Source organism: Octopus sinensis, linkage group LG12 (genome assembly GCF_006345805.1).
Source record: "Octopus sinensis linkage group LG12, ASM634580v1, whole genome shotgun sequence".
Taxonomy (NCBI): Eukaryota; Metazoa; Mollusca; class Cephalopoda; order Octopoda; family Octopodidae; genus Octopus; species Octopus sinensis.
This window is the reverse complement of record NC_043008.1, coordinates 23,382,645-23,400,273: the sequence shown is the minus strand read 5'-3', so window position 1 is coordinate 23,400,273 and position 17,629 is coordinate 23,382,645. Positions and strand designations below refer to the sequence as shown.

Below are 17,629 nucleotides of genomic sequence, written 5' to 3'. Positions count from 1 at the left end.
CTTAGTCGACTTATCTGGATTTTTGTGAAATCCTCTTCTTGTGTTTCAGGTTCTCCATCCTTTGACACTCTGTAACAGTCTGTAGGATTAAATCTTAGTTTGCTTGTTTAAGTTTTGAAAGAATTCTTGCTCATATTTCTGTATCATCATTTGCTGTAAGGCCTCGTTCAAAAATGAGGCACTTAAACATCTCAGGAGTAAGTTCTTTAAGTTTAAAACTTTCATACATTCTGTTGACTGTTCCTGCATATGTAATAAAGTCATCATCCTCTTTTTTAGTTAAATTCTAACACTCCATTCAAGTATTAAACAGAGAAGTTTTATCACCGAACATATTAAACAGTAATTTGATTGTTTCCTGAAAGCAAATTTCACTAGACTTTTTGGGCAATATGAAATTACAGTATCAATCAATGTAATGTTGTTGTAATAATAACCTAACTTTTTCTTCATCCAACCATGTTTTGCAATCTTCCTTAAAAATCTCCTTGTACCTTCCGTAGTATGCTGCAAATGTGGATTATAACTGAATTCTGTTATTGAGTTTGATACGCAGTCTGGTGAAAATGAACTTACCGCATTTTTCAACAACTTTGCGTATAGCTCCAATAATTGTTGCTGTTGTAGTTGTTGCTGTACTAATTGCTTCTGCAACTCCTGTTGCTGTTCTTGTTGTTGCTTTTTCAACTGCATTATAGAAGCTAATAGGTGTTCAATCATTTAGTAAGTTGTATCAAGAACAAATTGTTATATAACCTACGTGAGCTTCAAAACCTTGTTACCAGAAGTTGTATCCTCTATCTCCAAATGTTGCAGCAATGCCACAATATTGTGACGGATGGTTTAGATACACTGTACCAGTATAGTAAACAAGATAATGATGCAGCCATAATAACAATGTAATGATCCAACAATCTATTCACAAGCTAACACTCAATATTCCAAATGAACTAACCAACTTTCAACTTCACTGTGAACTCTACTTGAACTAACACACAAACTTCATTCCAGCCTCACCACATCCAACTGCTACTATTTATAATCATTCAGTCCAGTCTATTTCTCACAAGAGGACATCATGACTCTCATCGCAACATTACTATATTTATCTTACATATATCGGCACAGTTTGATGTAACTCCAATAAACTGGTATCACCAGTTGGCATCATTAGATGGTAGCTGGCATAATAGAATAGCAGCTTTTATATGCATATTCAAAACATTTCCCATAAACAAAATTAAAGGATATATATATATGTATGTATGGCGACTGATACATACATGATCACAAAGCGAGTTAGTTATTTACTTGGTGTTTATAAGGATGGGGAGGTTAAATGTAAACTTAAGTCATCCATATCCTAAATTAAATTAAATTAAGTTAATGGTTACTCAAAATTCTTTCTCACTGCATTGTGCGAAAGTACATTTATATGTGTGTAGGCATCATGAGAGTCGCTCAGAAATTCTACTAGTTATCTTTTTGTTAGTCCACAGAACAGACAGGGATTCCTCGGGGCAGAGACAGCATCACCTGGAAATTATACTGTATGGTTTTGCATAACTTACTACGGACCAATAAAAGCTGTACTTTATTTTATCCTCGTTCAGTCACCATACAAAATCTGCCAAAGATGTTGAATGCCTCTTATTGATTGTCTTAAAGCTGGCAACATGGTTATGATAACAATTCTTAAATGAATCAGCCATCTGCCTAATGTAAACATAGGGCCCTCCCCTTGTGTGCACGGTACATTTATATACAAGATTTGTACTCAAACAGAGATTCATCAAAGGACATTTTGATTTATCTCTGCATGAGCATTTATTGTATTTATTTGTATATAAGGCAGTCCTGACTCCATTAACTGGCATTGTTACCATGTTAGTTGTACCATGAGTATTTCTACTACTACAAATTGGTCGTAGTTGGTGTTTATCAATGTGGTTTACCTCTCTTTGGTTGGTATTTAGATGCAAATGTTCACTAGATCCAGTAGGTGGGTTATTGAACCTTTGCCACATTTTGCTATTGTTTATGCAATGCATAAGCTGCTCTAAATTAGCAGAGTTGGCATAGGATACCTTCACGGTGTGTTGATTAAAAATGGTATTATACCAATTAGATTTAGGAAAACACTTGTCCAAAGCAGCAAAAAATTTTCCAGCAATCTTGGTTAAAACATGCAAACCAAAAATTGGGTTGAACCAGAGGACATCCTGATTCCTATATCTGTTGTTAGGCTTATTTGATTGAGTGTGTTGTATAGGATTGGAACAAGTAGTTGAATTATTATGTTGCATGTGCCTATGAGTTTTCATTGGTAGTTCATTGATATGACCAATTTTTTCTGGCCTGTGTTCTTTATCTGAGTGAGTAATATTGTGGTGGTATACGATATGCATCACAGTTGTAGGAATTACCAGTGTTGTTTATGCCTTCTTCTTGTATATATTAAATTCTTTCACAGTACCCAGCCCTAGCTAGAGCATCATTATAATAAGATGCATGAGATTCAAAAATTTTATTGTTAGCAGATAATCTAGAAATTCTTGTAGAAATATTCTTAACTAGTCCCCTATAATCGAGGGTGGATGGTTCGATGCTACATTAATGTACTCAATATGATCATTCGGTTTATGAAATGGTTCAAATAATCCAGTATCAAGACAGATGGTAGCGTCAAGAAAATTCACTCTACGATTATCTTTACCTATAGTAATGTTTAGTCCTAAATTTTTGAAAAGTCTAAAGGAATTTTTCCTGTGCCTTTCTAACTGTACTTTACTACTTCTGTCTAGAAACAAATAAGGCGTCATCCCTATATAGACCACCTGTTACTTCAGGAAAGGAAGACTGGATTAATGAAAGAATATATATTTCAACTAGGTCACTAGCCTGAGCAGAATCATGTGAGCCCATTGCTATATCAAATGCATTTTCCCTGTCTAATCTAGAGTGGCTCATGCAGCAAGTATATCTATTTCATGTTGGGACAAATCAGAATTTTCATGCCAAAAATCAGGGCTTGATTAAGAACGATCAGGTTGATAGTGGCATAGTAGCTCTCTATATCTAGTTGCAAGAATTTATAAGTCTTACTAATTTCTAGAAGCTTGAGCCATCCAAACACCTCTTGGGTATCAGACCAGAGGGCTTATCAAATTTTAGACTTAAGGACAGGTATTACCCTGTCAATGCCAATATCGGATTTAGAAGGACAAATCAATCTAACTGAGGGGTCAATAAGGAAGTTAGATAAATACACACTTACTTGATATATGCATACATAGACATGAGATACATACAAACTCACTGTGTATGTTTGTATGTTTTATACAGTGTGGCTGTGTTTGATGTGTTTATCAATCTTGTTACAAATAAATATGTATACAAAATGTTGTGTGCCCATATTATATATGAAATAAAAACTCATTAAAAAAATATAAATTTTGCAATACTTCGTGAGTTTTCTTTCTTGAGACACATTTCTCTAGAGAAAGTTCTTCTGTGGTTGGAGTTTCATTCTCTGCAACAATCAGGTGATGTGTGTCAACATCAAGATAGATGTTACTGATGTATTTCATGAGTTGAAACATAGCAAGGGAATCACTGTAACCAAGTTTCATGTCAATACACCACAACAGTTGCTGCTTCTGGAAAATACAATATTTTAGACATCAAATGTATATAAAGTATAAACATATGAACTCATATATGCATGAATAATGTACTTGTTTTTATGGATATAATTGTGGATGCCCCAAAGAATCATAAATATGGTAATCATATGAAAGCATTCCTATAGATACGGTCATTCATAATCACATACTCATAACAATATACATAAAATCATCATATTCTAATCAATTCCACCTCATCATCATCATCATCATCATCATCATTTAATGTCCGTTCTCCATGCTGGTAGTTTTCGATATGCCTTCCCTGCCACAACGTTTTAAGATTTCTCTACTTGTCAGACATGGGTTCTGTACAACATCTCTTTTCACATATGACAAAGTACGATTCAAAACAACCCTCAACTTACCCTTATCTGCCTATGACCAGAGAGAAATAGGAGACTGCACAAATTTCTTCACTGTTCAGGGGTCTCTTTCCAGTATTTTTGATATTTCTATGGTTGCTTTTCTTTTTCCAAGCTCTGACACGATGGTATCCATATAACCTTCGAACAAGGGAGGTCAGTCACTCCACACTACTTGACTGGCAGCTACAGACGCGTTTCGGGGTATTGCCCCTTTTCAATGCAGCGAAACTAGGTAAATAAAACCATCGAACAGAGATTGTCGGAAGCGACACCTACTGGCTGGCTACACTGCATTGAAAAGGGGTAATACCCCGAAACGCGTCTGTAGCTGCCGGTCAAGTAGTGTGGAGTGACTGACCTCCCTTGTTCGAAGGTTATATGGATACAGTTTGTGTATCAAATAGCTAACTTAAGGCGATGGCCTCATGGAGCTAATAAGCGGACAGCTTTATTCTTATTTTTATAAGAATGCCATATTAGTATGGCGATAACTATTATTTTCCGGGAACGCTGCCGCTGTTCTCTTTTAGAGAGACTTAGTAATTTTAATATTTCTATTATTGAAAACAAGTGGATGTATTCCACCGAAACTAGGTAAATAAAACCATCGAACAGAGATTGTCGGAAGCGACACCTACTGGCTGGCTACGCTGCATTGAAAAGGGGCAATACCCCGAAACGCGTCTGTAGCTGCCGGTCAAGTAGTGTGGAGTGACTGACCTCCCTTGTTCGAAGGTTATATGGATACAGTTTGTGTATCAAATAGCTAACTTAAGGCGATGGCCTCATGGAGCTAATAAGCGGACAGCTTTATTCTTATTTTTATAAGAATGCCATATTAGTATGGCGATAACTATTATTTTCCGGGAACGCTGCCGCTGTTCTCTTTTAGAGAGACTTAGTAATTTTAATATTTCTATCATATATATATATATATATATATAGATACAGATATATTAATAGATATATATATATATATATTATATATATATATATATACATATATAGATATATATAGATACAGATATATTGATAGATATATAGATAGATATATATATATAGATAGATAGATAGATAGATAGATAGTTAGACAGACAGACAGACAGACAGATAGATAGATAGATAGATTAAGCACATGTATTAAATTATATTTAAGGGTTAATATGTAACTATAAATACCTTGCAATGTTGTAACTGCTATGATAATTATTAACTGGTAATTGTATTGTAGATGTGTAAAATAAGATGGTCTTAGTGTTATATTTAAATTAAAAGTGAAAAAATATGAGTGAAACAATAAAAGCAAAAACACATAAAATAAAAATGAAATAATATTCTAGTGTTAACAAATGTGAAAGAATAATACCGCCGGAAATAAAAAATCAGAAGGGTCGTATGGTGGGGGTGGCTACAGCCCTCCCCATATGGGCAAGTGCCAAAATTTGACACATACCCCCCCTCTAGAACATTCCCGGAGTAATGAGAAACCTTCATGCTAAATTTGGTAGTATACCACTGTAAAAAGAAAATCAAAAGGATTGTATAGGTGGAGCTACAGCCCCGTATATGAGCAAGGGACAAAATTTAACCCCGACTAGAACCTCTCCTGAGTAATGAAAAACCTTCATACCAAATTTGGTAGAGATTGATCCAACAGGTTTGGCCATGCAAAGAGAAAACAAACATACACAGACAGTGAATTTTATAGATATAGATATATGTATGTATGCATGCATATTCTTTTATTCTTTTACTTGTTTCAGTCATTTGACTGCGGCCATGCTGGAGCACTGCCTTGAAAGGTTTTAGTCAAACAAATGACCCCAGGACTTATTTTTTAAGCCTTGTACTTATTCTATCAGTCTCTTTTGCCAAACTATTAAATTATGAGGATGTAAACACACCAACGCTGATTGTCAAATGGAGATGGGGACAAACACAGACAGAAAGACACACACACACACATAAATATATACATATGAGGAGTTTCTTTCACTTTCTATCTATCAAATTCACAAACAAGGCTTTGGTCAACCCGAGGCTATAGTAGAGGACACTTACCCAAGGTGCCATGTAGTGGAACTGAACCTGAAACTATGAGGTAGAGAAGCTAGCTTCTTACCACACAGCCACACCTATCTTTTATCTTTTATTTTATACTTTTTTCACTCATTTGACTGCAGCTATACTGGAACACCTTGACACGGTTCAGTGGAATAAATCAACCCTAAGACTTACTTCTAGGCCTGGTACTTATCCTATCAGTCTCTTTTGCCGAGTTGCTAAGTCCCTGAGACTTAAAAGCACCAACATCGGTTGTTAAGAAGTTGTGGGAGATAAACACAGATACAAAGAAACACACACATAGATATATACATATATATACAACAAGCTTCTTTTAGTTTCCATCTACCAAATCTACTCACAAGACTTGAGTTGGCACAAGGCTATAATAGAAGATACATGCTGAAGGTGCTATGCAGTGTAACTAAACCTGGAACCATGTGGTTTGGAAGCAAGCTTCTTATCACACAACCATGCCTCTGGCTATATATATATGTACACCTATGTATATATGTACATATGCACAGATACATTAATCCATATTCACATTGACATATACATATACATATGCACCTGCATGACCACAGTCAAATAGTGTTATGGGCAAAAAGAATATTTAACTTAAAAGTGAAACAAAAACATCTCTCTTTTGTATGTATATGGATGTATATATATATATATATATATATATATATATATATATATATATATATATATATATATGTATATATATATATATATGTATATGTATGTATATATATATATATATATATATATATATATATATACATGTATATATATACACGTATATGTATACATGTATATGTATAGTCAGTGGCCCGGGAACAAAATTTGCTTAGTGGGTGCAAACTCAGTTCCAAAATTTGGCACTACTGGAGAAGTGTGGATCCGAGTTCTGGGAGTGTGCATGTCACAAAATTGTGCATGCGAGCGCGTTAGTCGTAAGTAGTCGATTTTAGCACACAGGTAAACAATGAGACGCGCGCTACTTGCTGTAAATGGAGGGTGGGTTATCCATCTAATACAAGAAGAAAATTGCAGATAAATTGAATAAAAACATGAAAAATAACAAAATGATATTTCATTGAAAAGTAAACCATTCTGAAAGATAGTTCAGAATGTTTTCAAAACATTCATCTCCAGCTTTTCCCATATTTTATTAAGGGTTAGGGTTTAAGGGTTTTTTTTTTTTGTTTTTATGACCGGGCCAAACGCTTTAGTTTGATCGTTTAGGGTTAGGGGAGATGAATGTTTTTTCCAGTATTTAATGATTACTTTTCACTTTTATATTCAATTTATCTGCAATTTTCTTTTTGTATTACATGGATAACCTTGCTCCATTTACAAGTAGCGCATGTCCGTGTGTCTCGTTGTTTACCTCTGTGTTAAAATCAACTAGTAGCACACATCTAACCGGCGCGTGTGCGCAAATTTGTGACATGCGCATTCTCAGAACTCAGGTCCACACTTCTGTAGTACCCAAATTTTTACAAACAAGGCGAAGTTTTCTAATTTGGGTATCAAAACAAACAAATGTTCAATAATAATAACTTTTATTATTATGAGGATCGACTGGAAAATTAACAGGCTGACGAATATATTCTCATGGAATGTGACCAAATAAAGTTCATTTTTAAATATTAGAATTTTTTCTGCTTGATTTCACCTTCAGAAGTTTTAAAATTAAGCAAAAATTTTCAAATTTGATACATTGGTGTAATTTTTCACGTTGAATCTGATGCTATTCACTTATTCCAGAAAAACTTTAGAAAACTGTGACAGAGGTTTAAAGTTTGATCATTTTTCCCTCAATCAAAGAACAGGATGTGGAAGCTGGCATTTTGTACAAGGTGACAACATTACAATGTTAAAACATTCAATGATGGAAGTTTTAATAAAGTTCTGTGAAATGTTGGATAAACATGCTGTTGGTTTAGTTCATGTGAACAATACACATTTTTGAAATTGGAACAAAATTGAGGCAATTGAAAAGTGAAAATCAAACAGAAAAGATCATCTACATACATCTTTCAGCGATTCATAGCTTCGGTTGCCTTGGAAAAGAAGCTATCCTGTTAAGCAAGTTTTCAACAGCTGATAAGACATCATCACTATGATATTGGTTCCTAACTGAGTATTTTTTTATATATATGTAGGGGATATAGATAATAAGATGAGGTCAAATCACTAAAGTAGGAAGGGTGGCTTAGCAGTTCGAAGCCAATCACAAAAGGCAGCCATCGAAACCAATTACTTGTGCACTGGAGTATTTGTTTCGATGAAAGAAAAACATACTTGACAGTTTTCCTTGCGTTTGGCCTTGATAGCCTTTCGCAACTGTCTTAGAAAGGTGGCACAGTACAGCACTCACCATTGATGGTGAGAGCATTTTGAAAGTAGTCAATAAACATGATGCTTTTTGCAATCCAAAATATTGAGGCCATCACCTTCCCTGCAGATTAAACGATCTAGATGGCCTTCTTTAGAGTAAGTGTTAAGGAGTGTCTCCACGGTTAGATTATCTCTTATTCTCTAACTCAAAATGATGAACCCAACACATTTAAGGAAACTGGATTTGCCTCAAGCAATGTCAGATATTCTTGAAATGTCATCAGGGAGTGTGGAGTCAAGGAAATAAAGGTAGACAGGATGTAGTTGAAAGTGATAATAAGAGGAAAAAATGAAGATGAGTAAAGAGAGAAAAGAAGCAGATATGTGAAGAGAAAGACAAGTAGAAATAGATAGGGAATGTTTTGCAAACAAGAGGGGAAAGAAGCCGAGAGGAGCAGGATAGAAAATTAAGACAATATCGGCCAGATGTTGACCGCTGAGTATGAACACATATTATATGTATATACATACACAGGCATAAAGAGTGAGATAGAGAAAGATTTTGAATTTCTGTTGAATGCAACATGGCGGATGATTAAAAAGGGCAGATACAAGAAAGAAAAAAGAATGAAGTAAAGGATCACGTTTAAGGCCACTGAATTGTAACGAAAGAACTCTGGTCGAACAAAAACCTGAAAAACAAATAGTGACCATCAAATAAATAGTGCTGTGTTTTTTTATTGGCAAAACCAGCAAGATGACCTCCCATCCAATATGTTTCAAAAGACGATAGGCCATACTAGAGCATCGTCTTTTATTTGAACAAATCAATGCCAGGAATTATTCTTTGGAAGCTTTGTATTTATTCTATCGCCTCTCTTTCCGAACCGCAAAGTTACGGGGGCATAATCGCATCAACATTAGTTATCAAGCGGTGGTGGGGGTGACATACAGACACACAAATACATACATTCGTATGTATATGTGTGTGTGTATGTGTGCTTGCATATGTACCTACCTCTCTCTCTCTCTCTCTCTATATATATATATATATATAGTTCTTTCGTCACACTTCTGTGACCTCATCAGTGTCTTTCGCTTTCCTTCTTGTGTTGCCTCTTTCAAATGATCCGCTTTGCGATTTGACTTCTATTTTTATCAATGTCAGCCCCAAGTGGGCAGATTCAGAAATCTATAATATACACTGTAAAGTAGTTGGTGTTAGGAAGGGCACCCAGCCACGAAAACCTTGCCAAACTAGATGGGAGCTGGTAGCCCTTGGCTTCTGGCCCTGTTGAACAGTACAACCTATGCCAGTATGGAAAGCGGACGTTAAGTGATGATGAATATATATAATATTTATAATGTATAATATATATATTAATGTATATATATGTGCGTGCTTGTATCACTTTCTCTCTCTCTCTCTTTCATATATATATATATATATATATATATATATGATAATATACAGTAAAACCATATAACTGGAGGAGAGCCCACTCTACAGGTAGAGTAGTGGGTAACTATAAATAGACATCGTAACGATACCAGCTACCAAATGGTTTCACAGCGAATTGGGGCCCCGAGTGACCTTAGTAAAGTCATTGGGGAGAATCCCGAGCCGATTATCAGCTGGAATGCTCCCCAATGACTTTACTAAGGTCACCCAGTGCCCCAATTCACCATGAAACCATTTGGTAGCTGGTATCGTTACAATTTTTTATTTTTTAATTTCATCTAGTTTCAGCTCACAAGCTGTGGCCATGCTGGGGCACCGCCATTTAAAAAAGTTGCCAGCAGATGGTTATGGCATTCGACCCATACAACTCAGATATTGGCTGAGTACTTTACCATTAAGCTAAATGACCCACAATGTCTATTTAGATATATATATATCATATATTTATAAAGAGGGTAAATTTAGCCATTTCTCCGTAGATTGAAAATAAGATGAACAACCTTAATCGATTTTCGAACCTTATTGGGTTTTCATCAGAGGCGTAGTGGTTCAAACATGAAAAATAGAACTCATGTTGAGTCAGACTCAAATAAGTATAGATTTATTGATCGGTGAAAGTTACATAGTGACTGAAGGTTTGAGAGTTTCGTGCAGAGGCACTTATCAAACTAATTAAATCAGTGTTTTCTATATAAAATGAAAAAGCAGGACAGTATTGGAAACAAACATAACGCAGATATTATTTTATATAAAACGCAGGAAGATTTTTGATTGATAATACGACAGAATTAAGGCAAGATAAAAAATGAAAGTTGTCAACATATAAGGCATTCTGCCTAAACTACGTCTTTAAGATACGATTTGTTAGTAGTAATGCTGAAAGGAAACTATTTCCTAAGGAACTCAAGTGAACTAAGTGACCTCATCAGTGTCTTTCGCTTTCCTTCTTGTGTTGCCTCTTTCAAATGATCAGATAGAGAGGAATAAAGACAAAAGGAAAGTAAGGATTGAATGAAAAATCAAAAGGGGAATCAAGGCTGAAGTGAATGCTAGGCTGGAGTTGAAAAAAAAAAGGCACTTACCCAGGCAGTGGTCAAGCAGATAATGGTATGGGATATTGAATGGTCGTTTTGCACCAAAAAGGTGGACCGGGGGGGGGGGGCATTGACCTGGGAGTGCAGATAGAAAGAAAGAGGAAGTGTAGAGAAAGAAGGCAATAAAGATAGATAGGAGGTAGTTATAGAGACAGGAAGAAATGAAAGGTAGAAAAGAGAGAAAAGAAGATGTGTAGAGAGAAAGAACGATAGAAATAGATAGGGAATGTTTTACAAAGAAGAGGATAGGAAAGGTTACAAAACGGAGACAATGTCCACCAAATGTTGAAAGCTGTGTTGGATACCACTGAGTAAGAATAGAAGCGGATGTGTGGCTTTACAAATTTATTTTGTAATTTCGGTTTGCAATTATTTATAGTTAAATGTTTCCTTTCAAAGTTTTTACTTTCAAACAATTTATTCGTGCACATTTTGGACCTAACAACCTATATGAGAAAATCGTTTTGACTGAAAGAATTTTGAAAGGGTTTCGTTTTTAGACTGGGGTCAAACGGTCTTCAACCATATTTTAAATCTTTAGCAACACCAATTACAAAGAACTTGGGAGTGGTACTGAAAGATGGAGAGAAGTATTTGACAGACAGAAAGAGAGAGTTACACATTTTAACTGGGTGGAAGCTGTCTTCAATAATTCAAGTAATGCTATATATTCAAAATTAACCATGCATGCTGGTTTTGTTGTTATTGTTGCTGCTACTGTTGTTATTGTCACTTACTTTTTTGTATTTTGACACTACTCAAAAGTTAGTGGTCATAAACTCACTAGGGAATTTTATGCCAGCATCATCACTTTTATTTATTATTAATTTTTTTTTTCTTTGTTTTGAAACGAGATCGAACTTAAGCATTTTATACCGATAAATTTTAGACATTTTTTTTCTGAAACTGGTAAGATTATGTGGCTGCAAATTTTAATCTTGAACCCACTGAGAATTCTAGGGGGTGCAGGTGCACCTGCTGCACCCCCTGTTCCCGGGCCCTTGTGTATAGCTGTATATGTATACATGTATATGTATAGATGTATTTCTATAGATATACATGTATATGTATACATGTATGTCTAGATGTATATATATATAGATGTTCATGTAATATGTACACATATATATATACACATATATACATGCATACATATATACACATATACACCCCTGCCCCCCCCCCACACACACACACACATACATAGGTGCAGGTGTGGCTGTGTGGTAACAAACTTGGTTCCAAAATACAAGGTCCTCAGTTCAGTCCCACCGTGTGGTAACTTGGCATGAGTCTTCTGCTATAGCCTCAGACCAACCAAAGTCTTGTCAGTGGATTTTGTAGACAGAAACTGAAAGAAATCAATTGTATGTATATGTATGTATATATGTATGTCTGTGTGTGTCTTTGTGTTTTTCCCTCATCACTGCTTCACAACTGGTGTTCGTTTATTTACATCCCCATAACTTACTGGTTTCACAAGAAGAAACTGATAGAATAAGTACCAGGCTTATCAAAATATAAAAAAGCACTACGCAGTGTCTCATATTTTTGTTTCCTCACTCAGTTGTATCTATCAATTTATCTTTGTGTGTGTGTGTGTATGTATATATATATGTATGTATATATATGGATTTCGTAGACAGGAACTGAAACAAATCAATCGTATATATATGTATGTATATATGTAAGTGTATGTGTTTTGGTATTGGCAACATGAATGACAATAGTCAGAGACTTCTTGAATTTTGCACATACCATAACCTGTGCATCACTAACACATTCTTTGCCAACAAGACATCCCACAAGGCATCTTGAAGACATCAAAGATCTCACCACTGGCATCAGCTGGATCTCATCATTACATGAAGATCCTTTCTGAATTCTATTCAACTGACCTGTAGTTACCACAGCGCAGATTGTGACACAGATCATTCACTAATAAGAAGCAGGGGAGGATTCTGCCTAACAAAGTCCATCACTCCAAGAAAATGGCCCGACCACGCATTAACACTGCCAGAACCTTGGACCCTACACTGCGACAATGTTTTGCTGTTTCTATCAAGGTTGCCCTCAGTAGCTGCCCAATCTCCTCTGCTGAAAGTCTCTCTCTATCCGCTCAGTCAAAGTCGACTCTCGGTCACTCGTTGGATCAATGTCCTCCAGTCAGTTCTATCCTGGGCCACTTCCTTCAGATTGGCCATGTCCATTCCGGTATCACTCCTGATAGTGTCAAGCCAGCGGGTTCTTGGCCGGCCTCTTCCTCTCTTGCCACTGACCATTCCGAGCATGATGTCCTTCTCCAGGGATTTTCTCCACATAATATGACCGAAATATGCCAATCTACACTTCGTGATCCCAGCTTCTAGCAACATTTTCAACCTTATCTGCTTAAGAACTTCTCTATTGGTGAGCCTCGCTGTCCATGGAATCCGCAAAAGCCTTCTCCAACACCAAAGCTCGAATGCATGAAAGTAGGTGGAATTATATCAGGGAAGCTTTGTATACCACATCAATAGATACTTTCGGCATGAGAGAAAGGCAAAACCCAGATTGGTTCAGTGCTGGGCTCTCAGAGCTAGAAACAGTTATTGAAGCAAAGCATGCATCTCTGATGCAATACAAGAGGGATTCTTCTACAAAGCCACTCAAAGAACTCAGAAAGCCAAGAAATAAAACCCAACTGACTGCCAGACGCTGTGCAAATAGGTATTGGCAGGAAATCTGTCAGAGTATCCAGTCAGCTGCTGACAGTGACGACACCCGTGGGATGTATGCTGGTTTGAAGAAGGCCCTCGGTCCATCAACAACCAAATCAGCCCATCTGAAATCAACTACTGGAAATCTCATCAAGAACCAAAGCAAGCAAATGGATAGATGGGTGGAGTACTACCAGGATCTCTACTCACGGGACACCACAGTAGCTGAGGCTGCAATCGAGGGTGTCAAGATCTTGCCAGTCATGTGCCAAGTTGACAGTCTGCCATCTATAGCAGAGCTCACCAAGGCTATTGAACCCTAGCAAGTAACAAGGCTCCAGGGAAAGACGACATCCTCTTAGAGATCATCAAAACCAGCAAAAACACCATCCTGCTTTGGCACCTTCATGAGCTTCTGTGTCAGTGCTGGGAAGAGGGTACAGTCCCTCAGGATATGTGGGATGCTTACATCATTAAAAACAAAGGTGACTGTGGTGATTGTAACAATTACTGTGGAATATCTCTTCTAACGCCTTTGCTCGCATTATCCTGTCCAGGCTACAACTGCCTGCTTCTTGAATTTATCCAGAATCGCAGTGTGGCTTTAGAAGAAGCAGATCAACTATTGATATGATATTCTCCATACGCCAACTTCAGGAGAAGTCCTGAGAGTAGAAAATGCCATTATATATGGCCTTCATTGATCAGACAAAGGCCTTTCACTTGGTAAGTAGAAAAGGCCTCTTTATTCTGCTCCAAAAAATCGGATGTCCACCAAAGCTGCTGAGGATCATCAAATCTTTCCATGATGATACGCAAGGCACCATACAGCACAATCGTTCAACATCAGCCACCTTCCAAATAAAAAACGGGGTAAAGCAAGGTTGTGTCCTTGCTCCTACATTATTTGGCATCTTCTTCTCGCTGCTGCTGTCACATGCCTTTGAGGCATAAGATGATGGAGTGTTTCTGCACAGTAGAAGTGATGGGAAACTGTTCAATCTCTCGCGTCTGCATGACAAGACCAAAATCAGAAGCATCCAGATCAAGGAGATGCTATTTGCTGATGCTGCTGCTCCGGTATCACACACAGAAGAAGCCCTACAAAGGCTCATCAACTGTTTTGAGCAAGCATGTGGCAACTTTCGCTTAGTTATCAGCCTCAAGAATACCAACATAATGTGTCAGGCTAAATCGGACATCCCAAACATACATATTGGAGACCACAGACTACAGGAGGTGGAGAAGTTTACCTATCTTGGCTCTACCATCACCTACAACATATCCCTTGATGCTGAGCTCAATATACGCATTGGTAAGGCAGCTGCTGTGATGGCCCAACTCTCCAAACAGGCATGGGACAACAATAAGCTGACCAAGATCACAAAAATGAAGACTTACCAGGCATGTGTACTTAGCACTCACTGTATGGAAGTGAGACTTAGACACCATACATACGCCAAAAGCATCGCCTAAATATCTTTCACCTGCGCTGCCTGCAGAAAATCCTTTGTATCAAAATGGCAGAATCAAATCCCCAACAAAGATATCTTCAAGCAAGCAGGAATACCAAGCATGTTTGCACTCCTCACACAAAGACATATGAGATGGCTTGGACATGTTAGCCGTATGGAAAATGGCAGAATCCCCAAGGACAAACTCTACGGAGAGCTTGCTAGGGGCACTAGGTCTGTGGGAAGACCGTTCTTACGATACAAGGATGTTTGGAAAAGGGACATGAATGCCTGCAACATCAATATTACCAACTGGAAAGCAGTTGCCAGCAACCGTGGAGATTGGCGACGTACAGTAAAAGAGGGAACACAAAGGAGTGACATAGAGAAAGAGGAGAAATGGAAAGACAATAAAAGACATCAAGAAGAAACTATGACATTACAACCAGCCAGGCAAAGTCTTCACTACATTTGTGGCACCTGCCAGAGGGAGTGTTTGTACAGGATAGGATTACACAGACACAGTAGTAGATGTACTAGGACATGAAATGTAAAAACCGGACTAGATTATTTTATGCGTAACTCCATTGTCTCCCGAGACAAAAAGGATGCCATCAACAATATATATGGATTTCGTAGACAGGAACTGAAACAAATCAATCGTATATATATGTATATATATATGTAAGTGTATGTGTGTGTCTTTGTCTCTGTGTTTCGCCCTCATCACTGCTTCACAACTGCTGTTCATTTATTTACATCCACATAACTTACTGGTTTCACAAGAACAAACTAATAAAATAAGTACCAGGCTTATCAACATAAAAAAAGCACTAGGCTGTGTCTCATATTTTTGTTTGCCCACTCAGTTGTATCTATCAATTTATCTTTGTATGTGTGTGTGTGTGTATATATATCTGTATCTATATATATATATATATAACACCTTAATGGGAGCCTTAACTCCCAAATTTTAGTCATTTCTTTTATGATCCAAAAGTAATGAATGGATCTTTAGGAAAGTTGGAAATTATATTCTATGCATAAGGGCCATAACCCCCATGACAATTCATATATTTTTGCTGTTGATGAAATTTTAACCATAGATATTACACACAAATGAAGTAATATTTATAAAATTTCATCTTCTTACAAGTTAGAAAGGCCCCTCCATGGGGACTTAACACCCACAATTTTGTCATTTTATCTAAGCAAGAATGAATACAGTTGCGCTCTTGGAAGCTCTAGGGTTACCCGAGCATAAAAGTTGATCATTATTTGTAATTCAATGGTACAACAGTGTAACAGTTTGTTTTGACATACGCTTACATTGTGATTTCTGCAATGTGGTGCATAAATTGTCAAGTAAATGAGAGGCATCTTTGCCTCCACTGATTCAGTTGCAAAGTGTTGAGTAAAGTTGATTGCAGATCTCCTTTCAGTCTTTTTATGATCACTCAGTCACACAGTCCTCAGATGGTAATATTGATTTCAAGGCCTTCCCAGATGAGTGACTGGTTATTCAAAGACATTTATAGATTGTAAATTTATTCTGTCCCGTTACGTATCAGTATAGTGGTCATTTGCAAACTCCAAAGGTGACACTTTCATTTCTCCTCAGCCATCACGTCACACAGTTGTTAATGTTTATTTCAGTTGGGTCATGCCCTTCCAATTGCTATAGATTTATAATGCCTCTTACGGCTGTGCCTGTCACCTGGATGGTGAGGAATCCTACATTTGGAGTGATAACGACTAGGGTAGGGTAACTGACTGCTTATTGTGATCATTCGTCTTTTGATTTCATGTAGCTTTGCTCTCTTTTACCCAGTGAACATATATTTCCTATTTCAAAGAAATTCAAACAATAGATATAAGACCCAAGTTAAAAAGATTCTCAACAATTCAACTTCTCTGGTTGACATTAGGATGCCCACCCCCAACAGGGGCCTTAACTCTCACATTTTAGAGCTCCATGACCTTCATTTTCCAAGAGAAAAATCTTTTTAACAGGTTCAATAAGACTGGAATTTTGAAATATGTGCATAAAAATCAGTAGTATAGGATACATGTCACACAATTACAATTTTTTTTTTGGGGGGGGGTGTAAAGAGGGAAATAACCCTCATCTGCAATTTTGATGAAATTCGAAACATAGGTATTCTAGTTCATTACATAAAATATAACAGAAAAGTCTAATTCTTCAATTGTATGTAACACAGGCAATGCCGGGTATCTCTGCTAGTATATATATATTATATATATATATATTATATATATATAATATATATATATATATATATATATATATACATATATATATATATATATATAATATATATATATATATATATATATATATATATATATATATATATGTATATATATATATGTATATATATATAAATATATTGATAGAAATGGCAAGACAACAAAAGAATGAAGGAGAC

At 36.6% G+C, this 17,629-nt stretch overlaps 1 protein-coding gene across 1 annotated transcript in view; it reads right to left on the bottom strand.

The window, feature by feature from the left end:
- Positions 1-17,629, bottom strand: part of LOC115218047 (IQ domain-containing protein H-like) — a 396,498-nt gene that overhangs the window by 65,492 nt on the left and 313,377 nt on the right. Inside the window, exon 17 of the mRNA XM_029787806.2 lies at positions 3,465-3,659. Within this exon, the coding sequence (XP_029643666.2) occupies positions 3,465-3,659 (195 nt within the window). The remainder of the gene's footprint in view (positions 1-3,464; positions 3,660-17,629) is intronic.